Here is a 27,845-nt window from a genome sequence, read left to right as displayed (position 1 = left end):
ACCAATTAACTTACAATCTTTTGCCATGAATTAGCAATAGATTACGTCATAATTGTAAGAAGTTTCAAGTCAATTAGTCTTGATTTGACTTTTTTATGAATTTTTAAACTTGAACTAAAATAATTTTTGCACTTTTTTTTGGAAAAAAAATTATAACCTAAAAAATAAGAGACCAATTAACTTACAATCTTTTGCCATGGATTAGCAATAGATCACGTCATAATTATAAGGAGTTTCAAGTCAGTCGGTCTTGATTTACATTTTTTATAAATTTTCAAACTTGGACTAAAATAATTTTTGCACTTTTTTTAGAAAAAAAAATATAACTTAAAAAATAATAGACCAATTAACTTACAATCTTTTGCCATGAATTAGCAATAGATTACGTCATAATTGTAAGAAGTTTCAAGTCAATTGGTCTTGATTTGAATTTTTTATGAATTTTTAAACTTGAACTTAAATCATTTTTGCAATTTTTTTTGGAAAAAAAATCATAATTTAAAAAATAATAAAGCAATTAACTTACAATCTTTTGCCATGGATTAGCAATAGATCGCGTCATAATTATAAGAAGTTTCAAGGCAATTGGTCTTGATTTGACTTTTTTATAAATTTTTAAACTTGAACTAAAATAATTTTTGCACTTTTTTTGGAAAAAAAATTATAACTTAAAAAATAATCCACAAATTAACTTACAATCTTTTTCTATAGATTAGCAATAGATTACGTCATAATTATAAGAAGTTTCAAGTCAATTGGTCCTGATTTGACTTTTTTATGAATTTTTAAACTTGAACTAAAATAATTTTTGCACTTTTTTTTGTAAAAAAAATTGTAACCTAAAAAATAATAGACCACTTAACTTACAATTTTTTGCCATGGATTAGCAATAGATTACGTCATAATTATAAGAAGTGTCAGGTCAATTAGTCTTGATTTGACTTTTTTATGAATTTTTAAACTTGAACTAAAGTAATTTTTACACTTTTTTTTTGTAAAAAAAATTATAACCTAAAAAATAATAGACCAATTAACTTACAATCTTTTGTCATGGATTAGCAATAGAAAACGTCATAATTATAAGAAGTGTCAGGTCAATTAGTCTTGATTTGACTTTTTTATGAATTTTGAAATTTGAACTAAAATAATTCTTGCACTTTTTTTTGGAAAAAAAATTATAACCTACAAAATAATATACCAATTAACTTACAATCTTTTTCCATGGATTAGCAATAGATTACGTCATAATTATAAGAAGTTTCAAGTCAATTGGTCTTGATTTGAATTTTTTATGAATTTTTAAACTTGAACTTAAATAATTTTTGCACTTTTTTTAGAAAAAAAATCATAACTTAAAAAATAATAGACCAATTAACTTACAATCTTTTGCCATAGATTAGCAATAGATCACGTCATAATTATAAGAAGTTTCAAGTTAATTGGTTTTGATTTGACTTTTTTATGAATTTTTAAACTTGAACTAAAATAATTTTTGCACTTTTTTTTGGAAAAAAAATTATAACCTAAAAATGATAGACCAATTAACTTACAATCTTTTTCCATGGATTAGCAATAGATTACGTCATAATTATAAGAATTTTCAAGTCAATTAGTCTTGATTTGACTTTTTTATGAATTTTGAAACTTGAACTAAAATAATTTATGCACTTTTTTTTGGAAAAAAAATTATAACCTTAAAAATAATAGACCAATTAACTTACAATCTTTTGCCATGGATTAGCAATAGATTACGTCATAATTGTAAGAAGTTTCAAGTCAATTGGTTTTGATTTGACTTTTTTATGAATTTTTAAACTTGAACTAAAATAATTTTTGCACTTTTTTTTGGAAAAAAAATTATAACCTAAAAAATAGTAGACCAATTAACTTACAATCTTTTGCCATGAATTAAAAATAGATCACGTCATAATTATAAGAAGTTTCAAGTCAATTGGTCTTGATTTGACTTTTTTATGAATTTTGAAACTTGAACTAAAATAATTTTTGCACTTTTTTTCGGAAAAAAAATTATAACCTAAAAAATAATAAACCAATTAACTTACAACCTTTTGCCATGTCTTAGCAATAGATTACGTCATAATTATAAGAATTTTCAAGTCAATTAGTCTTGATTTGATTTTTTTATGAATTTTGAAACTTGAACTAAAATAATTTTTGCACTTTTTTTTGGAAAAAAAATTATAACCTTAAAAATAATAGACCAATTAACTTACAATCTTTTGCTATGGATTAGCAATAGATCACGTCATAATTGTAAGAAGTTTCAAGTCAATTGGTTTTGATTTGACTTTTTTATGAATTTTTAAACTTGAACTAAAATAATTTTTGCACTTTTTTTTGGAAAAAAAATTATAACCTAAAAAATAGTAGACCAATTAACTTACAATCTTTTGCCATGGATTAGCAATAAATCAGGTCATAATTATAAGAAGTTTCAAGTCAATTGGTCTTGATTTGAATTTATAATGTTCAAATAATACTAATTTTATTTCATAAGAATTGCCACAGTATATGCCATCTTCAGGGCTATTTCTATGTAAAAAAAAGCCCTGAAGTTGGCCTAAATACACGCCAAAACCTCGGCAGTTCTTCTGAAATAAAATCAGTTTTATTTGGAGTCCTAAACTTGCGAAATTTTTTTTCCATTTCACATTTAGGACTTGATTAAAATGTGTAAATTATAGAAATCAATATCAGAACTTGGGTGAAGAATTGCCTGGAATAATTTGCATGATTTGCTCCTCAGTGACCAGTTCAACTTTAAAGCTATCCCAACTTGGTGTTAAGAAAATGATCTAACAACCCTGGTTTAATATCAAGTACGAATATATCATCAATTAAATGATTATTTATTGTATTTGGATCTTTAAAGTTGCTGGTAATTTATCTTTATTTTTATTGTTATAAGCTAAATTCATATTTCGATTCTCTGAGTCTCAGTTAAACGCATTGTAGATATTCTCAATAAAGTTGAACTCAAGTACACGTCAATAATAATTTGTTTGCCTTGACTCATTGGTTATTTAATCATTCGCTTATCCAACGTTACATTAGGTCAAAATTCGGCCAATTTTATATAGAAATACTTAATAAAACGTTGAAAAATGGTTATAAAGTGACGCTTTTGATAGGTTAGTCCAAGATGTTCATGTACGAAAGAGTGTTTCAAATATTTTCAAGAAAATTTATAAATCTTGAGGTGAAAATAAAACCTAGACAAAGTGCATGTATTTTAACAAAAGCTGTGCCTGTAAGACAAGGATTCACTTTTTCTATTGTTCATTTTCAATTTTATATTGTCAAGGCCTCTGAAGATCGCCTTGACATGTTATATTGAATATTTAGTTAATGAATCACTCTACTATGCAATATTATAGCGAATAAAAATGTAAGTTTTGTAAAATGTTCTGAAAGAAATAAGAAAAATTAAATGATAAAGATAGAAAATAATATAAAAATTAAAGAAGAAAAACTAGAAAGGTTAACAAAGTATAGAAAAATAATTATTAAAGCAATCAAAAAATGGTCGTAAATGAACGCTTTTGTTATGTGTGTTCAAGTTGCTTATGTAAGAATTAGGGTTTAAAATATATTTAACAAAGTTCAACTCAAAGCTTCCATTTTCCACTTATAAACTTGAAAATACATATTAGAAATTAAAGAGACCTAAATTAGAATTTACAAAATCGAATTTGCATACTGACACCTGTAAGACAGACAAAAATTGGAAAACTTAAAATCCCTAAAACACGTAAATCGAGGCATTTTGAAAAATATTCCTATTTTTCTTTATATTGGCCCACTTCTCTCTAGTACGGCCCGTATATGTCAGTATCGAAATCCCGATCTAGTTCGACAACAAACTATATAATGCTAACGATGTAAGTTATCCTCACTTGGGTTTTAAATTAGGCTTCGCTCTATATAAAACCCGGGATCGCCGATAAATCTGGTCTCTCTTTAAAGTTCATCGGTGCGTGAAAGTGCCTCCCGATACACTTTTACCATGGTATGTACCCAGAATGTCCTATAAACGGTATTTTATTACTATTTGTTTGGGTCTTTTTAATAGTATGCAGTGAACGAATCGAAACTATTAAATTTCTTTTAAATTATAGGCGGCGGACTTAACGAAAAAGGAGATGGAGAGTAAGTGTTTTATCTGTAAATTATTATTCATATATTTTTTTAAATGTTTCCTTAATATATAGCCCTGGAATTTGCCATGGAGGTGTATGGCGGTAATGAGAAAATTATCGACGGTACAGATTTGGGGCACATATGCCGAGCTATGGATTGCAACCCCAGTTTGGAAACTCTGGAAAAACTAGGGGCATCCAAGAAACCTGGTAAATTTTATTGTTATTAATTAAAAAAAATAGTGAGTTTAGGAAAAAGATCGACTTATGGCAAAGTCGATCGAAAACTTAATGTACTTTAAGGTCGAAATTGTTTATCGAATTAATTGGTTTTTATTTCATGTTGTCGTCCATGGATAATTTTTAGAATGAGTTAAAGATACTATAAATTTTTTTTCTCGAAAACAAAGCCAGATACGAGGATAATAAGATAAGATACGAAAAAGTTGTATTTTTAGTTGCTTAAATACAAAAATAAATAAAAAGCTGCAAAACAATTAATTATTGGCCTTGTTTTTTTCTCAACAATAAGCATGTGGTGCCCACTGACACGCCACTGGACTTAATAATTTCAATCTAGTTACAGCTAAATAAGCATCTTATAACTTCAAATAACTGCACCAAATTTCAACCAAATCGGTTTAAGGATAGTTATAGTATTTTTAAAATACCGTTATTTTTTTGAACCTTCATCGCCCTGTATCTCAGAAACAAAGCAACTCCCGACATACGTTCATAGGAACTATTTTTCATAAAACGACCTAACGATTCACCCTGTATAGTTTCATACCGTAGTTAGGAAACACCCTGTATAACCTCAGTGTATCTAGATGTGCCTTCCGGTCATATTACTGTATCTCTTATACCATAAGTGAAACAAAGACGGGTATAATTTTAAGCCATTTATGGATTGTTATAAGCTCCATAAAACGCTTAGACCATGGTTGGTCTACTGTAAAAATTCTTTCCCTCTCAATAATATAAATTCAATATGATTTTTTAGGTGAGAAGAAAATGAAACTCGACGAGGTCATCCCGGTAATTATCGCGGTAAAGAAAGAGAAAAAAGATCAGGGATGTTACGAGGACTTCATTGAGTGTCTCAAGTTGTACGACAAAAACGAGGACGGAAACATGATGGCCGCCGAATTGTCCCATATGCTCCTAACTTTGGGTAGAACTTTTTAATTAATTAATATTTAAGAAGGTTTTAATTAATCCGGTCTATTTAAGGCGAGAAACTTACCGATGATCAGGTAGACGAGCTTCTGGAAGACTGTCTGGATGAGGAAGACGATGAGGGCCAAATTCAATATGACCGTAAGTTGTTTCCAGTTTTCGCAACTTATTTTTTAACTATTTTTTTGTTTTTTTTGTTACAGCCTTCCTACGAAGGATGTGCGGATTGGACCCCCCATTGAAAAGGAAAAAGAAGTAAACCGTATTCGTGTGTCATGTCAATTCTGTATTAATTCTAACTTTCTGTATCCCTTAATAATGTTAATTACCTAATGTAATCAATATTGTAAATAATAATAAACCTTAACAATTATTGATTGTTTTTTTTTCTTTGAAATATTCCCTTTCCAACACACAGATGTTTAAAAGTAAGAAAAATTAAATAATAAGCCTTATAGGAGTTATTTACTAATTTTTGTCAATAATCCTTTCCAACATACTAAGACTATTAAATTAATTAAACAAACTTAATATGTAGCCACCAGAAGGCTAATATAGACCTCAAAAACGATTTATAGTTAAGAGTTTAGACCTCGTTTGCGTCAACACTATAATCCACGAAAAAAAAAACAAAATTCACTTTTAATCTTAAACGATTTGACTGCTGATGTTTATTTTCTGAAAATAAACACGTAAAACCAGTTTATATGTAAATTACCGTCGTGTATCGCAAATTACCGATTTTTTTGTCCCCACACCATCATCGGATCAAATAATGTTTATACCTGCAAAGTAACTCGTCTGGCAAATAATTGGTTTTGGCACAAGAAACTCGCGTTTGCTTATGTTACAATATTAAAAATGTTATTTTTAATATAGCGAACGCACTTACGTGTGTACATACATTGCGTAGGCCCTTGATTTGATTGAAGTTTATCATTTACCGCGTGTAGCTTAAAATATGTAGGAGGTCGTAAGCAAGTTCTAATGGCACCTGCTAACTAACGGTTTACGTATGATGAGTAGATGTGGGCACTTATAATTAAGTAAATATGTGGAAATTTTGGTAAATAAATTCTAATATTATTCTATAAGGATGTTTCATTTGATAGGCCTGAATTTGATAGTTACAAACCCCTTTTTCAAACTCACAAATCGAAGACTGTATACCTGGGAATTCTCAGCAGATGGTACTAGAGGTATCGTAAGAAATTTTATTGAAGAATGATACGTATAAGGACTCTGTTAGGCAATTATTAAGTGTGCTCATAATCCTCTAATAGCAAAAAATCAAGAAAATAAAACCAAACAATCAATGAATGCCTCTTCTTTAAAAAACCTATGAGTGCGAGAAAAAACAAAAGCTTTTTCCAGAAAACACAAATCCAGAAATACTTAAAGAATAAGTGATTCATGTAGTGGCATTTGGTCTGAATACAACAAACTAAAAGTGAAAAGCAAGTACCCTAGTAACACCAAAATATTAAATAAATATTAAAAATCGAATATTTGGCAAACCTATCTAGCGCCACTCTTTTTAAGATTAAGTAAATTATCAATTTGAATATTTATTAAACATTCCTTACTCAACAAATTTTTAAACTAGATCACCATAATTAGAAATGCATGCTTTAAGAAATGCGTATATTGTGTTCGAAAACACTTTGTAAATACAATGTTCGTAATATTACAAGTTGAGTGAAACAGTATAGGGCAACTTTTTGAAAAATTATAGGCAATAAATCAATTAACTTAGTAAAGGGTGTTTTTTTGAGAGGTATACAAATTTGAAGTGAAATAAAACTATAAAAAAAAATTTATTGACATGGTATTGGTTTTATTTAAAAGATATTGTTATGCCATTAGTGCTTAAAAATGATTTCGGGCATATGAGCGCCACGGCTCGTTCGAATGTAGCGTAATCGGGAAGTCCAATTTTCGACCACTTTTTCAAGCATCTGGGGCCGTATCTCGGCAATAACGTGGCGAATGTTTGCTTCCAAGTGATCCAACGTCTGTGGTTTATCTTTGAAGACATGTGACTTCACATATCCCCAAAGAAAGTAATCCAGGGGTGTGAGATCACACGATCTTGGAGGCCAGTTCACAGGTCCATTGCGTGAAATCATGCGATCATGGAATGTTTCCCGCAATAAATCGATAGAGTCACGCGCTGTGTGGCATGTTGCACCATCTTTGTTGAAACCAAAACTCTGCCACATCCAGTCGGTTCAACTGAGGAACAAAAAAGTCGGCAATCATGGCTCTATAACGTTCTCCATTGACTGTAACATTCTGGTCGTTATCATCTTTAAAAAAATATGGGGCAATGATTCCTCCTGACCATAAAGCGCACCAAACTGTGACTTTTAATGGATGTAAGGGCGTCTCAACAAAAGCTTCTGGATTTTCTCCACTCCAAATTCGGCAATTTTGCTTATTGACGAAGCCATTCAACCAAAAATGAGCCTCATCGCTGAACAAAATGGATTGAAAAAATGGGTCAAGCTGAATACTGTTTTCCGCCCATTCACCGAACGTACGGCGCCCATAATGGTCACGCGGTTTCAGTTCTTGCACAAGTTGGATCTTGTAAGCTCGCAAGCCAATATCTTGCCGCAAAATCTTCCACAAAGTGGATGGGCACAGCCCCAATCGGCCCACAGCCGACTCATTCGGGTCCTCTTCAACACTATGCTCCACAGCAGCAATGACTTCTTCTGTGCGTACTGTGTGGCGTCTTTGTGGATGCGTATTATCAACTAGAGTATGCGTGGTACGAAAACGATCCATGGTTTTTCGAATAACTTGCTCGGATGGCCGATTATGTCGACCGTAAAATGGAAGCAGCGCACGGTAAGTTTCGCGAATTGAACTATGATTTTGAAAATATATTTGCACAATTTGAAAGCGTTGTTCTGGAGTAAGTCTATTCATTGTGAAATGGCAAACTGTACTGACCACGAATACACCACCAACTGTCAAATTGACAATCACCAGAAACAGTTTTGACAACTTAAAATCCAAACCTCTAAAAAAAACACCCTTTACTATAAAATAAGTGTTTATTCTAACTTAAGGACTCTGTCAAACAAAGTATAAAATTACATAGTGTTAAAGTATAAAAACTAGATGAAATAAAAATAAGTACTTATTGAAAATTCTGAATTATTTTTTGAACGTTTTTTTGCCCCAGACCTCCACGGTAAATTACTGTTATTTAATATAGATTTTTAGGCAAAAAATAGGGTTCGCATGCCTGGAAGAAAAACCTATTTTAACTGCCTGGAAAATCTTTAATATTAACCAGATCTATCTGAAAAACTGAACTAACTTTAATTACACCTTGGAATTTAAAATTCAATTTAAAGTAGATAAAATATAATTTCTTGAACAAACCTGTTTCCAAGGGACAAAAATACCTTCAACTGCCTGAAAGAAATAAGAAATACTTTTTTAACTGCCTGGAAAATTATAAATAACATATATTTGGAAAACTTGAATTTTTGGTATTTATTCTTGCAATTTAAGCCCAATTTTAAGTAAAAAACAATGTAGTTTCTTGGATAAAACTGTTTCCAATATTTCAAAAATATTTGCCTAGTCTCTTAAACATGAACAAAATATATATTTTAAAAAATTAAAAAAAAATAAATAAATTCCTTTATTGCCATCAAAATCCTTAATAAAAAGACAAAGTAACGTCAACAAATTTTGACTCGAATTAAAATCTTATGACCTAAGTTAAAAAGATCTAAAACATTTTTTTTCAAAATAAACAAAATTATAAAGTAATACGTTAAAATCAACAAATACCCCGTATACACAAAACTTAAAAATTATTCTTATTTAAAAAGAGTAGAACCTTTTTTCAATAAGAAATCGCTTAACACTCTGTTAAAATAAATTACGGCTCTGAATCTGTCGCAGACCCGCCGGTAACATGTGGTATGCCTTTACTGCTCGATAAGTTGGGGGCTTCTTTCAAAGAAAGCTGACCCGTGTGCAGGTATTCCAAGAGCTTCTCTGTTTCTTGTTATGGTCGTCATGTCTCGTGAGTACCCATCCTGATTTGTTGGAAATAACTGAGGATGCTTCTTAATGAACATCACAAGTGATAAAAAGTATAGTGATGGGGCAATAAGTACACCGAAACCATCAAAATACTCCTCACATGATGTTCTGGGAGCGAGTCCAAATATGCACCAAATTATTCGTTTTTGCGCCTTAAAAATATTTTGGGCATCCCTTCCACTACCCCAAAACATGATGCCATAATTCAGCACCGACTGAATGTTTGAAAAGTAAAAAATCTTAATGGTTTCTATTGATAGTTGATCCCTGAGTCTACGAAGAAGACCACAGAGGGTGCTCAGTTTCGATGTTAAGTAATTTATGTGTTTTTCGTAACTAAGACATCCATCCAAGTGTATTCCCAAGAATTTAATATTGCTCAAACACTCTATAGACCTTCCATTAACTTTTACATAGAGTGATGTGTCTTTTTTGAATTTAGAAAATGTAAGCAGGCCAGTTTTTTCAGTATTTAATTTTTTTCAGTATTTTATTTAAGTTTTTTTTCTTCACACCATTTTTTCATTTGTTCAGCTACTTGAGAGCATTTTATTGAGATCACATTCTGGATGGAACCGCTTTCCAGCACCGATGAGTCATCAGCGAACTGACTAACTAGATCAGCTAATATATTTGCATTTAAGTTATTAACATAAAAAAGGAATAACACAGGGCCCAAAATAGAACCCTGGGTACTCCCTGTGTTAGCTTTGCTGGAAGAGAGTATGTCGTTTTCCCCCCATCTGTGACACCAACAATTTGCTCTCTGTTATTTAAATAAGATTTTAAAAGTTGTAAACCCTGACCTCTAATGCCATATTTTTCTAATGTAAGGAAAAGAATTTCATGATCAATAGTGTCAAAGGCCCTTGAAACATCGAAATACAGGCCAGCTACCTGTTCGTTTTTATCAATCTGATTTGCAATAAATTCTATTGTCTTAAAGATTGCTAATTCTGTAGATTTTGATTTCCTAAAACCATGCTGACATGAAAAATTCTTTTTTTGTTCTAAGAACTCAACAAGCCTATTGTAGATCGATCTCTCAAAGATCTTCGACACCGACGGAAGTAGTGATACCGGTCTGTAGTTTTTTATTTCTTGAGGGCTACCCTTTTTAAGTACTGGTACTATTTTTGCCTTTTTAAGTTGGTCAGGGAATATGCCTGTTTCAAAACAACAGTTCATTATTACATTTAATGGCTTTTTGATAAGGCTAGCAACTTTTTTGAGTAAAAAAACAGGTACTTCGTCCAGTCCTGATGAATATTTATTGGGTAAATGCATAATAATATTGAAGATTTTTTGTTCACTTGTAGGAAACAGGTATAAAGTGTCCGGACATAGCACATCATCCACTATCTACCCACGAACCTTGTTGCCGGGATCAGGGTTTAATTTAAAATGCTGAGAGAAAGCCTCCGCAATCCTTTCCGGATCAACTACCAAGTCACCCGATTCTGATTTTAGTTTGATTGGTTGCGATTTCTTACTTTTATTTGATTGAGAATTTATGATTGACCGAGCTGTTTTATTCTTATTTTTTGAGTTTGTAATCCTGCTGTTGTTTATTGACTTTTTATAATTAGATAAAAACCTGCGTAATTCTTTCTTTCACTTTTATAATGCTGATAAGCAACTTCTGATTTAGTTCGTCTTGCCCAAATATACAAATCGGTAATATAATTTTTGAACTCTTTTATGTCAGAATTGACCCATTGCTGTGAATGATTTTTGAACTCTTGAAGTACACAGAGGAAATGCTTCATTAAAATAATATTGGAAAGTACTTGAAAAAGCATCGTATTTTGAATCAACTGTCTTGGCATTCTGAACTCTCTCCCATAATTCATTCTGTAGTAAGTTGACAAAATTTGATATGTTTTTAGAAGTAAAAAAACGTCGCTTCGTGTAGGTCACGTTTGGATGGGTACTCACCGCTTTAAATTTAAATAGCTGACCATAATGATCCAGGAAACTGGTAGTATAGTTACTGCAGTTTGAATGATTTTTCTGTATATTTGTAAATACATTATCAATCAGGCTACCGTCTTGAATGCCCGGTCTTGTAATGCCCTGCACACGATCATCCAAACCATAACTCAGAAACACATGCCTCAACGAGTCTGCAACCAAGTCAGGACCTGCAAAATTAAAATTATAGTCACCACAGAATATAAAAGACTTATTACATGTACATAACTCATCCAATAGTTCTTGAATTTTATGAAGAAAAACATCAGGGTCACCAGTAGGTGATCTGTATAAGCTGACAACATAAAAGGTTTTTTGATTAACAATAAATTTGGTGACTGAATATTCAAAATGCTTCTCTAATGGTAGTGTTTTGGTTTCCACATTTTCTATCTCCAGTGGTAAGTACAATTATATTTCTCAATATAGTACTGATTAAATATATCTCTCGACATAATTCTTGATCTTTAATCGCTGTATATAGTACAGTCGTAATACCTAAAGAGTGGTTCCAATTTATAATGGTAACGCTACTCAATAAACCTCAAACAGTTCTGTATCCTAAACGATCTTACTGATAAGCCATAATAATATTAGCTTAACTATTAGCCATAATAGAATTTATTCAAAATTAGATATATTAAGGGCGAAGATGTCTTGACATGAGTTGAACACAAAAAGTTTTATCTATAATTTATTAATTGCTTGAATATTTATATATTTGTGCCTTATTATCGTAAATCTTTTGGCAAATTTTAGAAACAATGAAATGATCATTAAGATCTAAGGGTTTGGTGTCATTTAAAGGACCTTTAACAATTTCAAAAGGAGTGAATTTGGTTACACTATCAATGGAGCTCTTATAACTAAGTATAGCACGATTCTGTGTTCCTATTTAAGACAACGATAATAAGCTTATATTACAGATTAATGGAATCATTACTATTTCTTTGCAATGGCATGATGTAAACTTGTTTTATAGAGTTTGTAAAAGTCTTCAAAATCTTTATTTCGAAATTCGATTCCACGATCTCATATGATTTCAACGTACAGTGGTAGGAACATATTACATCTTTTACCAAGTTTATACAAGCTATTAAAATAGTGGTTTAATGGAAATCTATATACTAGTTTAATGGAGTTTTTGCCAAATAATTTTGTTATCACTTGTTAAACTAGTCAACTTTGCAAGTAATTAACTAACTAGTCAGAACCACCAACTTTTTTTGTCCTAGGTTGGCAATGGTAAACAGCTGTTTAATCTCAATCCTCTCATGTAAACACTAGCCAAACTTGGTAATTGAGGATCTGCAGAATCTGCTGCAAAGAATACATGACTCTTGTATACGACATGAACTCAATATAAATTTGAAGAAAACAAAGTATATTATATGGGTATCACGGAGCAAAAAAATTGATAACATTCCAAATAAAATAGCTCAACATAACAAATATGTATTAAGGCACAATAGTAAACGAAACTGCTGAACAGTTACAAGGAATAAAACCTAGAATTAAGCTTAAAAGCTTTGCACAATTAAAAATGCCGCCATTTTGTTCTTTTGGCTTCATTCCAGTGCCTTTACAAGATGGCACCCGTCAGCCATTTTAAATCTTGCTATCGTGAACTCTCAATAAATTGCGTCAAGCTATCTCAGTCGCTCTTTAGTCGGGTTTTAGGTACAAACCTTTTAAACACCAATTACTACGTTTTTTAACTTAATGCATTGAGTATATTCAATGTTTACGTCTAATTTAATTTAAGCTAGAAACTTTTTTAACGATACGCCGCTGGTAAACTGCGGTTTCCTTGACACGCCAATGTTCCGGAATGTCGCCTTGTCACCGGAGAACCATCGTGGCCAACATGACAAACCGAAAAAAAAATTATTTACTTTTAAACTTTTGGCCTTAGAACGCCATAAATTAAATTAAAAATTAATAAAATAAACTTCCTAAATTACTTGGCTTTAATTAACGATAAACCTGCATTCGATTTGTAACAAATACGAGAATTATAAATTGACATTTTTTTTCTTGCGGTTGGTAGCATATGGAATTTGACACTGAGTAAAATGGCCGACATCTAAATATTGAGGGGTTTTCTTTGTTTTCAGTTTAATTTTTCTTTATTTTGCCTTTTGAAAAGCGTAAAATGTGGACTGATAGTGATTGACGAACGTCCGTAGAATCGCAGAAAGTGTTAATAGTGTCACGGTGGCCCCCCGCGGCCCCAATAGTGTTGCAGAATTCGGAAGGTTGACACAAAAATCTGTCAATCTCCCAACTAGCAGATTCTAATTTATTTTTGCATTTCTAGAGGTAATTAACATTGCCAGAGTGCAAATATATAAATATAGCAGTGATGGGGGATGGGAGTTATTATCGCTGAACGATTCCCCTTTGGAATTCCAACGATTTCTTATAGATTAAGTACATTGGAATGCCAAAAATTTTCACATTACTGCTGCCTGTCAAGAGTATTATACACATACACTTTGCCCCAAGCAAAAGAATTTAAATTATTTGGTAATACAATACTCTGCTACTTCTCCTTTTCAAGACCATTTTTTTCTGCATATAAATCCCAGGATTTAGTAGATTCAATTGTAGTTGTAAGTACAGTATACTGAACTGAGGATATGACTTATGATAGAAATATGTTGTTATCAGGTATTTATTGCTTCATTTTTTTTGATGAAATCTGCTGCAACTTCAAATTTACTTTTAATATGATTGATACTGATTATTTCAGCTTATTCATAGGAATGCAACAGATTTAATCAAGGGTCATAGTTAAAACCTTATGTGCAGTTTGCTTGCATTAAAAGATTTTGATCATATTTTACCAAGAGATACTGGGTATGTTTATTTTTTTATTTGCTGTTGATATCGAAAAGTAATAATTATAATTAATTCACTTAGAAGCCTTAAATAATATAATTTAGACAATAAAAAAATGATAGAGGTTCTTTACAAATATCAAGATTTTAAAAAAGCAGTAATAAGTAAATGAATGAAAGAATGTCATCAGCATGGTATTGACCCTGCAAAGACATCCAAAATATATCACATTATTGTGACTGTAAAAAGTATGACTTAAAAGTGATTGAGAAATACATGTCAGATGAAACAATATACAATAAGTAGTAAACATATACCATAATCTAAATTCGATTCTATTAATTTAAAATATGCTTGTTTTATAATGTGTTTATTCCTCGGTTTATTCAATTCATTAGAGAATAATAATTAATCTTGAGGGGAAGCTGTTGGATGCCAGTTTTCCATTAAGTAGTTCCAATTTTAATTTATTATCAATTTGTAATCCTAGAAATTTAGTTCAACCAACAGTACTGGCTAAAGTTGGATCTCCTAGATAAACTGGATCTACAGTATACTTAAAAGAAATGATGTTTCTTTTGGAAATTTTGAATCTAAATTTATTAGTCACACCAATTTCTGATTAGAGGGACATCATGATTGGTCCATCAAAACCGCCTCCACATATATTATTCCACAAGACAGTAGAAATGTTGAGTATCATAATGTTCAAATTCAAATTCAAATAGTTTATTGTCCAACAGGAAAATTCCCAATTACAAGACAATCGAAATAATTAAAATTAAAACAGTACAAGTTATAAGCACCTTAAATAAGTACTACAAAAAAAATTATATAAAAAAATAATATAAGATCCAATATAGAGTGATAACAAAATTTAAAATTTAGAACAATAGCATAATTGTAAGAATATAAGACACACTAACCAAATAATACAATCACAGGAAAATAATCAGGTATCATTCAAATTAAGAGAGGAACACATCCTTTTTTTAAAAACATATTCAGTGCTGCTAAAGATGTCGACATCTATAGCATTCATCTGATTATACCATGTAGAGCACGGCACAGTGGAGCTTTGCTGGACAGATTTGTTAAGTTAAGAGAGGGATAAAATATATGGTGCCTCCTTGTATTGGCAGAAGGAACAAATAGAGGTAACCTCTCTAAGAGCTTGGAACAATCAATTTTATTATTGCAAAGTTTATATAAAAATATCTGACTAGAGAGAATAGTATTTTGCTTTAGTGACAAATAGTTGAATCTATTCAGCAGGTACTCCCGTTCCACATCTCTTACTGGATATACTCCATCCAACTTAACAGAAAGTAACTTTAAGAATCTGCGCTGTACATACTCCAGTCTGTTAACATGAACATCATAGATGGGGAACCACAACATAGAGCCATACATTAATTTAGACTTTACTAATGAATTGTACAATACAGTCAAGCTGGATATATTCTTAAATTGAGAAGTTGACCTTAGTATAAACCCGAGGGATTTTAAGGTTGAACCAGTGACCTGTGCTACATGCTGGTTGAATGTGAGCCTCTTATCTACTTCAATGCCCAAATCCTTCACTGAAGAACAGTCTAGCAACTGAGAACCACTCAATATATATGGGTATAAAATCTCTTCATGGAGAATGGAAATTGTCATTTTTTACATTTGTCACAGTTTAGGGGTAGTTTATTTCTTTCACACCATTCAAAGACCCTATTCATGTCCTCTTGTAGCTTCAGGCAGTCCAGCATAGTACGAATTATATGAAACAACTTCAGATCTTCAGCAAATAAAAGACAGAAACTCTCCATACAATCAACTAAATCATTAATAAATAGATCGAACAGCATTGGGGCGAGGTTACTGCCTTGGGGCGCACCACTCGAAGCCACGTAATACTCAGACCCAAAACCATTAAATTCAACATACTGAAGCCTGTCAGTCAGATATGAGATGAAGAACTCCACCAGACAAGGATGAAATCCAGCCAAAGCCAGCTTCCGTGCCAGCAAACCGTGATCCAGCCGATCAAAAGCCTTCGAGAAGTCTGTGTACAGCACATCCAACTGGCTTTTCTGATTTATAGCTAGATATGCTGTTTCCAAGAAACAAGCCATATTAGTGACAGTAGATCTTTTCTGAAAGAAACCATGCTACTTTTCTGTAATTATGTGCTTAATTTGAGGAGACAATTTATCATGCACACATATCTCAAAGGCCTTCGAAAAATTAGAGAGAATTGACACCAGTCTGTAGTTCTCTATTCTGCCATGGTCGCCACTCTTAAACACTGGACATATTTTAGCCTTTTTCCACTCTTCCGGAAATGTATTGGTCTTGAGTGATAAGTTGAAGATTTGTAAGAGTGGTACAGCCAGGGCCGATGCACAGTCACACAAAAGAAATGAAGGTATTTAGTCAGGCCCCGCAGTTTCTTTGTTTTTTAACTTCTGTAAAGCTTTTCTTACATCTGCCTCAACAAAAGATTGGACCAAAATGTTGTCTGAACCATATGTATCAGATTCTTTGGGCTGAGCAATAGAGGACTCAACATAAACACTCCTGAAAAAATCAGAAAAAGCATTTACAATACTTTTAGGACCCACAACAGTGGTATCTTTATAGCTCATAGAACCTGGAATGTGAGAGTTGTTTCGTTTAAGGTGAATGAACCTCCAGAATTGCTTTGGATCACTCCGAATAGCTGACTCATTAACATAACATAAAACACACTCACACACTCACTATTAACATAAAACAAAAATAAACATACAAGGTACAAAAATTAACAAGGTAGGTATATAAGCATTTAAAATTCTATGCATAGAGATTTTTTCATTTCATGAAAACGACTGTATTAATATGAATACAATATTATATACCTCTATAGCCATTTTAAACAAAAATTTATTATTTTGTAGCTTGTAGTAGGCACTTCAATAGACACCTCAGCTATTTTATTGTAAATCCAATTTTGTGTACATAAAACTAATAAATATCAATCTATCATAATATTTTTCTTTGCCATCGGTTAGACGGCATATTATTATGGTGATTAAATATTTGTGGTTTTTTCCATCATTGCATAAAATTAACTGGTATAGAAAACCTATTTGTCTATGTGATAAGCTTTCAATTTATTTACTTTAATTATATAATTTAGTGACATTAATATTGTTTCCAGATTAAAGCCTCCACCTAGCCTGACACTTAATGACTACAATCTAACAACAGCCAAAAATTAAAAAAAAAACTATGGGATGAAATAACTTTCTAACCGTGTGTATTAGGTATGGGCCAAGTGCCTCGGCAAGCAATCATGAATCCAAATACCTCGGCCCGATCTCCGGGCTACCATCAAAAGGCCATGGAAGAAATCCAAGTAAGAAATTACCCTTTTCTTCCTAAATCATTCCCACTCAGATTCCAATCATTTTAAACATGCCATTATTTTTATTTATTAGAATTCCTTAAGGCCTTTTGCTAAAAGCGGCAGTGAAACTGTAGGTTCTAGTGCCGCCAGTACAATTTCCAGTTTCTCCCAAACTAGCGGTATCAGTTCGTTAAGTTCCGCTTCAGGATCCAACGGCGACAATGGAAAAGATCATTTACAACTGAGACATGGATTGGCCCAATTGTTAAGTCTAGGCTATTCGGAGGCATGCTTATACCGTTTATTAAATTTCTTTTAAGGTTCTAATAGTTGGTTTTCAGGATTCATCTATGAGGGCCCTACAAGGCTCGAACGGCCGAGTTGATTTGGCCTTAGATTACCTTATCAAGCAACTACCGGAATCCAGTAAAAATGCGGGATATTCCAAGCTTATTCGCAAGCCGAGCATCGAGAGGGAACTGGTGCATCCCAGGGGCAGTCCCGCTTTGGATTCTGGAGCGGGAAGCTCTAGGAGCGATAGTCCTCGAATGACCGACATCCATAGCTCGAGGTAAGAAGGAATAAGTGTGCTAGTGAACATAGAATTATTATTAGCCTATTTAGTGTATTAGCATCTATATCCTATTTAAATGATCCCAAAAAGAGTGTAGAGTCATTTTTATGACAATGATTTGTACCACTGTGATTCTTGTGCCAACAAATCGCCCTCTGAAGTTAAATGTATGCCATTCAAATGTATATGTGGAAATTCTGATGTATTTATTGAGTGCAAGACATTGAGCACTGACATTAAAAAATTTCATTGACATTAAAAACTCTTCATATGCTCAATGTTCTTCTTCAAACTAAACCTAGTCACGCTTGTGATATTACCCTCAATTACCAACATATCATTATCAAGCCCAAAGTTAACATTACTGGATATAAAATTAGTTAAAAATAAGGAAACCCTTTAGATGAAAATCCGAAGTCAGAATAAATGGATCAGTGAGGCACAAATCTTTAGCATAACATACTTAAGAAAATGAATAGGAACTGGAACAATCTATGCTGAGTGTTTAATAAAAATGATGTAGTAAGGAACGTTATACCTGGACTGTAAATTGATATAATTGAATTGTGATAGGCCAACAAAAAAACGCATTAATGCCAATAAAAAACACAAATTGCAACTCAATACCAAGGATGCAGCCTTAGATTCAGACTGTCCAGGCCTCAAATTCTATTGGGCACAACTCGGCAATAAAACAAACTTTAAGGGCCAAAATTGTTGGTAATTCTCAAGATATGATAACACTACGAGCAATTTAAGGTATACTCTACAACTTTTATAGTTATAATAGTTATAATATATAATAACCGAGATATGCTTTTTCTGAATATAAAGAACAAGTCTGTATATTAATTATATTGTTCCAAAAGCATATATTATATTACCTATAATAGATATCAGAGGTTATAAAAACATAAATTAATTTAAAAAGCCTAGTAGGCAAATAATTTTTTAAAAATGTAATTAAGAATTAATGGTTAAAAAGGTTTATTTTTCGCATGTTTATGTTCTTGTGCGATATGATCCCGTACATGCAGATGTTCAAGACATCTAGGTGCTTAGTAAGACTTTATCAAATGTCTAGGTTATTTTTAAGGAATAGTTATTAAACATCTTGTAACTTTTGTTATTATATACAAGTTATTCTTTTATATACTTGTAGAGTTCAATAAAAAGAAAGGAAACTAATAATAATAAATTGAACGTCCATATTCTCAAAGAGACCTTGACATAAATAAATTAAAAGACAACAACACAAAGTCTCGGTCTCGAAAATTTTATTTTATGAGTCAGAGTGGTGTGGAAACGTGTTTCGCCTCTAAGAGCATCATCAGACCTTAAAAAGGTTAAAACAAGACCGACTATGTATAATTTGACCTAGGCGGTGGTGTTTTAACCTTTTATAAGGTCTGATAATGTTCTTGGGAGCGAAACACGTGTCACCACTCAAAAAATAAAATTTTCGAGATCAATTTGTCGCAGTAGACCGAAATACTAGCAATGTAATACCGTACTAGTGCAGACGCATTACTTTAGAGTTACACCCTTATTATTTGAAGTGATTTTTCATTTTATTTTACAAAATTTCGTTAAATGCCTGGAAGACAGAAAATTACGTAAAATTCCTGGAAAATATTTTAAAAAATAATTGAAATCCCTGAAAGTAAAAAATTTCCCTTTAAATGTCTGAAATAATATAGAAAATTAATCTAGTTTTCTGGAAAACCTACAGATTTACGTTAAGAGTTGGGAAGTCATAAAAAATCACTCCAAGCGTCTGGAAAATAGAAAACTAAAAGCCTGGAATAAAACAAAACTTTTCAAAAGTATGCCAATTTCCCAAATTAAAAAAAAAATAGCTTTAAATTAGATAACATTATATTGCAATATTGCATGACATGGAAAAATTACCTCAAAATCTTGGAATAAAACAAAATTGATTACAATTGCCTGGAATAATATACAAATACTCAAAAGCTCTGGAAACTGTTAAAAGCTATTTCAAAAATTCTGAAATTAAAAATTGGAAACCGAAAGCTATTTTAAATTATTAAAATTAAAAGAAAAGTGATTTGAAATGCCTGGAGACGTGGAAAATGATTCCAAAGTTCTGGAATAAAACTAGATTTTATTCCGGATGCCTCAAATAATATAAAAATACCATAAAAATCAATTTTTAAAATACGATACCTGGAATATCGTAAAAACACTCAAAAAATCTGGAAGATGTTATAACTTCCAAAAATTGTGACATTAAAAATTGAAAACAAAAAACTATTTTAGAACATAATGTTAGTATGAGAGAGTCTTGCAAACAGCTATTTATCACTCATAAAATCCTAACCGTTCCTGCCTTATTTATATTGGAATCTGTTTGTTTCGTTCATAAGAAATTTAGAAATGTGAGCACAACTAATAGGCATGAATATAGCAGTCGACGAGCTAATGATGTGCTCTTGCCTATGCCTACAAGTTCACTGATCAAAAGAAGTTTTATATTTGATGGTAAAAAACTCTTTAATCATCTTCCTGCAGATTTGAAAGGTATAGGTAGCTGGAAACTTTTTAGAAAACGTGTTAAAAAACTCATAGTTGCAAAGGGCTATTATGAAATAGCTGAATTTTTGTCGGATAGATTTTAGTCATTTTTACCTTTTTCTTGCAGGTCTTTAGGTATATTCTTTATATTTTTTACACCATATCATTTCGCCTAATTTATTGCTGTGATTAATTTTTTTTTTACAGTTTTACATTTAATAAAATTGTATATTTCGGGAGTGAATAATATCTGTTTGTGTTATACATATTGATACTCTTGACATTACATTAGCTTTGTATGTTTTGGCTCAGAGTATTTCTGAAGAATGGGGATGTTGTTGGTTTTACCAGTATAGGTAAACCATATTCATGGAAGCAGAATGCCTTTAGGACGATGGACTATAGCATGCTAAATAACCTTTTTACATGTTTGTGTATATGTTTTTCTTTTTTACAGCTTTGTCGACAAATTTACTTTTATGACAATAAAGCATATATTGATTGATTGATTGATTGATTGAACATTAAAATTAAAAGATAAATTATTTAAAATACTTGGACGATATCGAAAATGACCCTAAGGTCTAGGAATATGTACAAATGTTATAAGGATGTTCGAAAAAATCTGCAAAATTTAATTTTTAAATTTCAAAGTTTCTGGAATTAAAAATTGGAAACAAAAGCGTATCCTAAAACATTAAAATTAAAAACAAAATTATTTGAAATACTTAAAACACGTGGAAAATTACCCTAAAGTCCAGGAATAAAACAAGATTTTATTCCAAATGCCTAAAATAATATAAAAATGCTCGGAAAATGTTAAAATTTATTGCAAACATTTAAAAATTCTAACTTCAGAAACTGAAAAGAAAAACTTGTTTTAAAACATTAAAATTAAAATATCGATTTTTCGAAATAATAATAAATTCCCGAAATTGTCGGCGTTGTTTTCGGCCACAGTTTGTAAATGTACTTTCATCGATCCATATTACATTTATAATAAATTGTAAATAATATTAAATAGTAGATCCTTATCAAAATAAATACCTAAGTGTTTGCAAATACTTGAGGTAGTGTTAATAAGGAGGTTACAAGAATTTAATAGGTTCTTTGAAAATCTTCCAAATACAAGAAATACTGTTTGTAAAAGGATTAGATTTATATAGGGCAACAAGTAAAGATGGTACCTGTCGACACGTGTTTCTACTTTTTCCGTCTTACGGAATATCCCGATAAAAATATTCTTTTTATTTCATTCTTTGATACTGTTTGTAAATTGTAAATAAGAAATCATATACTATTATATAGTTGTTGGAATTATTATTACATTTCTTATATACTAATTTTGTTATTCCCTAATTGTTAAAGACCGCTATGCGGATCTATTAAAGTCCGATATATTAGAATGGTCACCCGTCAAAACACCAGCATTTTACTTCTCAAACAATGTAAATAGAAGGTGGATGACATTGTTTGACAGGTGGAATGCTGGTGTTTTGACGGGTGACCATTCTAATATATCGTTGCACTGGACTTTACCTACCGTCTCTTGTATATGAGTCAATAAAATATTTATTACATGTATAGTTCGGTCACAAGGATAGTTTCAGTATTTCGGTATTTTATAGGTACTCTCCAAGTTTCGGGGAGCCTCCACCCCCTCCGCCGCCAAGAACCACACCGCCCCCGCCGCCTCCTCACGCCCCCCCGGCTTATCAACAATCAGTGCCGAATAACGTGCAGCAAATGTTCAAGAGGATGTCGCCGGCGCCGCCCGTGGTCCCTAACAGGGCTCCGCCGGCGGCCCCCGGAAGCGGTTATGGTTCCTCCGCCCAAAGGGGCACCAGCCCCGTGGGCAGTGGCAACACCAGGCAGCCGATGGTCGTCCAAAACGGACCGCAGGTCCAGCAGCAACTGACGCAGCAGATGCAAGCGTTAAGCCTGTACCCCACGGGCGGGGTGAATTCTTCGGAACCGCCTCCGCCTTATCCATTGATAGGACAGGGAGGAGGAGGAGGAGGAGGCGGCGGCGGGAGCGGAGCACCGCCGCCCCCCAGTTACTCGGCCAGCATCCAAAACCGCCAAAGTCCCACGCAGGATTTTAGGAAGAGTCCGAGTTCCGGGATTTATTCGGGATCTACGTCAGCCGGTACGTTACGTTATTTTTATTCTTCTGCGATACAATATTTGTTATGCAAATTTTCGTAAATCGTTATAACCTCACTCTTTATAATTGACTCGTTTTTAATTTACAGGTTCTCCGAGTCCAGTGCCAGTGTCGAACGCGACCACGCCGACGCCGATGGCGCGACCGACGCCTTTACAAGCGTGGGGCGCCCGCCAAACGGTCTCTCAGCCCCCGATAATAATGCAAAGCGTAAAAAGTACGCAGGTGCAAAAACCGGTACTGCAGACCGCTACCGCGCCGCCCATACCCGCGACATCTAGCGGTAAGTATAATTTAACTTTTATTCCTTATTTTGCCATGCATTTTTCTATATATCAAATCAGAAAACGGAAAATATAACTTTGATAGAGGTTTTATATAATATTAGTCGTTAAATTATGTCATACCTTAAGTTGGTGGGGTAAATTATTGAGTTGGTAGTTATTGTAAACCCTTTGTATACAAAATTCGGTATCGAACTTGAACTAATTCTCAACTTTCTTGTCTGAATGGATCGTTCACGTCTGTGATCGATTTAATTACGTACAAAAAGTAACATTTCAAGATGATTCGAGGCATATTAGATAGGAGAGATGCGGTAGAATTCCAAATATAAATTAATAAATAAAATAATCTTTATTCTCAATTTTGTGTTTGTGACCCAATATCTTCAATATTGCGGAGGGTTGTTGGGTGGGTCAGAAATAAAACAGAAACCTGTTTACTTAAATGTCGACGTTTCGACTTATATTAAGTCCAAAAAAGTAGTCAATTTTTCTCAAAGAGACCTCTTCATAAAAATTCAGAGATTGGAGGGACACAAAGTCAATGGTCTCAAATTATGTTTATTTTTAAAAACGATTACACGTGTTTCGCCCTAAGGCATCGTCAGATCGGTAAAGCTATTAGATTAACACCACACTAGAATTTTAGTTTTGACACCGGATTTAATGTGAACGTCAGCATTATTTTTTATTTTTTATGTATTTATTTTTGTTTCAACTTAAATGTTTGTGGTGTTAATCTAATAGCTTTACCTGCCTAGATGCCTTAGGGCGAAACACGTGTTTAAAAAATAAACATAATTTGAGACCATTGACTTTGTGTCCCTCCAATCTCTGAATTTTCATCCTCAGGACACTGAAATGGATTCAAGTAATCACAGAGATAAAACAAAGTAATTTCAAGTACATGACAAACACTATTAAAATAAATGTTCTTTACATGTACAAAAATTAAAACAACAAAAAAACAAACAACACGACACAGTTAAAATTACATTCAGGTACAATTCGTTAAAAAACTTTTTATACATTACACCTCTTACCTAAGTCTAGGTTTCTTTAGTTATAATCACAGAACACAAATATAGAGAAATGTGTGTTGCCTAATAAACAGACAGAAATTCTGTTGACAGCTTTATTGACGTTGTTGACAAAGACGGGGGCATCCATCTTGGGTGGCGTGTGGCGGGAAATTTAAGCTTGATCTATTACCTGGTATTTAAATTTCAAGTAATTTGCAGTTGCATTACAAAGTTGATGCGTTAACTGACGAGTCATGAGATATATTTAAATAGAATTTTATTTTATTTAAACAAAAACAATATACTTTCATTTTAGAAATACCCACATTTAATTAAAATCGTTAATTTTAAATGTTGAGAAAAAATAAAAATATTGCATCTCAGACATCCCTCATCACTTTAATCAAGAATTAACACATCAACTAAAATATTATTTAATTTAAATTTGGTTCTCAAGACATTGCTTATTATTACTTATTAAGACATTACTTACCAAGAATTATAAATTGGCCCGATAGATATGGGACTAAATTTTAAATAAAAAAAAAACAAAGCTAAATTGTCTTTTAAATGTTTTATTTTAAGATGAATTAAAATAAATTTAACAAAGGATTTTAAAATGCATAAAAAAGTTACAATATATTCTAAATGAAATACTGCAAACTGTAAGTATGGTATTAATAACACCTTTTATGTAAAAAATAGAATTGTTGCAGGTATAAAGCATATTTTAACTGAAAATCCTAATTTCTGGAGTTTCAGAAAAAAAATTACCTGCTTTTTTTTGTTTCCATAAGTATAAAACATGATAAGAAATATGTAACAAACATACCTAAATAAAAAATTAAACATATATATTTTTTAACCATCTATACAATTGCAATAAAATAATATATATCCACAAATTATGGAAAACAAAATATAAGCTCTTATAAAGACAGAAACTGAACCTATCTCTTGAAATAAATCTGGCTTTTCATTGTAAATAAGTTAATTAATAATGACTAGATATAACACAAATACATATGTAGGTACAAGTTAATATGCATGTTTTTTCCATTTTATTTTTTTAGTATAAGCAAATAAAAAGAAAATATGACTTTTGATTAGTCACAATCGGGTAAAGATGTCACAAGTCAGTGGGGTTGTCTCCAGTAAGTATGCAACATAAAACATAAGAAAACAGATTAAGACAGTGTATTGTGTATACAATATTATATATTCTATTGGGTTAAAATTAAATCTAAAAGTATTTCATCCTAATGATCCAAAATACATAAGTTTTCATTATTAGTAAGTATTGATTATCACATTAGTTATGATTACAATAATTAAGGTTCTAAATAATACCGTAAAGGATTTGATATTAGTCCATAATTTTACTTTAAGCTAATAATATGAATTTAATTATGGGTCAGTAAAAATAAAATAGGACTGTAAAAAGTATAGCATTTACTATCAAAATGTCTCAGGTAATTTAGGTATTTTAAAAAATAAGATATTACATACTAAAATCTTAGCTAAAAAGTTAGCTAAAAACAAAATTATTCTGATTGTGTAGGTGTAGGATCACGAGTATTAAATGAGGATATTCAGGATTTTTGTTTTTTTAAAGGCATTTTAGATTGTCAAATATTTTTCTGTTTTTCAGAATGACCAACACTTAAAGATTGTTGTTGTGGTTTTGAAGTTGGCTTTTGATTTTATACTTTAAATATTTATAAACCAACCAAAACTTTTTCTCTAAATTGACTAAATGACCATGGCTATCCATCCATAAATGTGTATAACTTAAGGTGGATTAAGTCGATTAGGGAAATCAGTTTTTGAGAAGTATATGTCAATCTGTTTTCATTAAATTGAACAAATAGGTATTATGTTTATACTCCCTGTGAATATCATTTCTACTTAAGAACCAGAAAAGTGTTTGGAGCTAACATTTTTAGTCGGACTTACATGACAGACAAGATTTTTGTAAGGATGGATTCAATGACAATTAAAAAAATTTATGATTTCTGTGACTGTCTGGGCAATTACTCATATATAAACTAGTGAATAAAGAATATTTGTATGAATATCTTAATCTAGATGAAGACAAGGAAAAGGAATTACTTCATATTTTCCTAGTGAAGGTTCAAGAATTAAAACTGATTTGTAAAAAAAAAGTTAGATTGAGAACAGTGACATAGATATGTCCAAAATAGGATTAAATCTATAATTATATCCTGGAAAATGATAATACATCCAAGATACACCTAAACATTATTAGAAAACACTTAGGTATGTCATAATTGAAATTTACCTGTCTCCTGCTCTATGTAGTTGCACGATGATTCGATGTTGGCACGTTTGTAAAATAATGTATCAACCCAGAACTCAAAAAACCTACAAAAAGCTATAAAATTACTTAAAAACTTTAAATTGTAAGAAAATCATGAGGCTTGGCTTGTTTTCCCCCAAAGAAAACTTAAAAAAGACAATCCTCAAATACGACAGTTAAAATACACTATTGTCATATTTGATGTACGTCAAAAATTAGGCAACCAGAATCAATCGGCCATCTTGGGTGGGAGACTATTCCGCCCCGCCACATTCAACCTTCATACCGGTGGTTATAATTAAAACTCATTTATAATAGGAGCGTAGAATTATTTTTAACATGGGTTTGAACCATGGTGGTGATTGGACTTTTGACCCCCTTTTTGGCATGAAAACCTATCTGAGACCCAGGAATCATTGACGATCGCAATGAATTGATGGTTCACGTCTGTTATCGGTTCAATCACATACAAAAAGTAATATTTCAAGAAGATTCAAGGCATATTAGAGAGGTGAGATGCGGTAGAATGTCAAATAATGAAGAAATTAAGAAACATTACCGATTTATAATAGTATGTTCATCATGACCTATCTACAATATCCCTATAATTGAAACTAAAATACCCTGAATTAACAGGATTTTTAGTTACGTGACAAGGTAAAAAAGATTTTCAGTCTATGATGTCGAACATCTAATTTCCATTTACAAAAATTGAAATTTTTTAATGTTTGCACTTCTGTCCACAACAGATAGAAAATTCAGGAACTGACATCTATCAACGTCTATCAGTACCATTGTACAAACAAAAAGTGGGCTCAGTCAGAATAATCCTATATAAATTTGACTCTGATAGTGACAATCAGCCCAGAAATCATTACAATAATTGAACCTAGTAAATGCGAAAAATCAATCATTCACCCTACACATTACCACAGTATAAAGAACAAGACAGTAGGTTCACTCTCTTGCGGCCGTTTGAAGTAGGGACTTTTAAACAATGCCGGCTTTTTTTACGCGGTCGTAAATCAATATTTAGTTTCGGCGGCAATCCTTTACGATACGGGGGGTGTTTGAAACATTTTTAATAAGGAATATTTTCGTACATCGCGGCGGGCAGCGTGTAATATATGGAATTTTTTGAAATTAAAGGCACTTTGTATTATTGTTAAAATGAAATTGAAAGAATATTATTAAGTATCTCATATGAACAAATAACTGTAAGAAAAACACTTGGTAGATAGCTTTAAAATTAAGTTTATTGGAATGTACACAATTAAATCTTAGCTTTATGTTCCTTTCATGCTCTTTTCTCAACTGACCAAGAAACTAC

General features: G+C 31.9%; 2 protein-coding genes across 6 annotated transcripts in view; both read left to right on the top strand.

Annotated features, from left to right (window-relative positions):
- The first annotated feature begins 3,894 nt into the window (after positions 1-3,894).
- On the top strand, positions 3,895-5,712 carry LOC126734442 (myosin light chain alkali-like). 2 transcript variants are annotated; one of them, XM_050438084.1, is made up of 6 exons: positions 3,895-4,030; positions 4,140-4,170; positions 4,233-4,370; positions 5,164-5,334; positions 5,394-5,480; positions 5,543-5,712. In XM_050438084.1, exons 1-6 carry the CDS (start codon positions 4,028-4,030, stop codon positions 5,596-5,598), a joined length of 486 nt encoding a protein of 161 aa, XP_050294041.1. In that variant the 5' UTR covers positions 3,895-4,027; the 3' UTR covers positions 5,599-5,712. The 2 variants fall into 2 exon arrangements, with proteins under 2 accessions (XP_050294041.1, XP_050294042.1); XM_050438085.1 differs by having other exon boundaries at positions 3,982-4,030; positions 4,094-4,170.
- A 7,753-nt stretch (positions 5,713-13,465) lies between these two features.
- LOC126733762 (serine/threonine-protein kinase Warts) overlaps positions 13,466-27,845 on the top strand; it is a 73,237-nt gene continuing 58,857 nt past the window's right edge. For 3 of the 4 annotated variants that reach the window (XM_050437157.1, XM_050437155.1, XM_050437158.1), the window contains exons 1-6: positions 13,466-13,709; positions 17,422-17,619; positions 17,702-17,896; positions 17,952-18,181; positions 22,351-22,871; positions 22,978-23,172. In XM_050437157.1, the coding sequence (XP_050293114.1) occupies positions 17,530-17,619; positions 17,702-17,896; positions 17,952-18,181; positions 22,351-22,871; positions 22,978-23,172 (1,231 nt within the window). In that variant the 5' untranslated portion in view covers positions 13,466-13,709; positions 17,422-17,529. Of the gene's footprint in view, positions 13,710-13,788; positions 14,003-17,421; positions 17,620-17,701; positions 17,897-17,951; positions 18,182-22,350; positions 22,872-22,977; positions 23,173-27,845 lie in introns of those variants that run through there. The other variant, XM_050437156.1, reaches the window with a different exon arrangement.

Source organism: Anthonomus grandis, chromosome 3 (genome assembly GCF_022605725.1).
Source record: "Anthonomus grandis grandis chromosome 3, icAntGran1.3, whole genome shotgun sequence".
NCBI classification, from domain to species: domain Eukaryota; kingdom Metazoa; phylum Arthropoda; class Insecta; order Coleoptera; family Curculionidae; genus Anthonomus; species Anthonomus grandis.
Note: the sequence above shows the minus strand (reverse complement) of the source record. Positions and strands in the feature narration are given on the sequence as shown.

Coding starts and splice junctions, on each gene's coding strand:
- LOC126734442 (XM_050438084.1), top strand. Junction 4,371..5,163: donor AGGGGCATCCAAGAAACCTG/GTAAATTTTATT, acceptor ATGATTTTTTAG/GTGAGAAGAAAATGAAACTC. Junction 5,481..5,542: donor GGGCCAAATTCAATATGACC/GTAAGTTGTTTC, acceptor TTTTTGTTACAG/CCTTCCTACGAAGGATGTGC.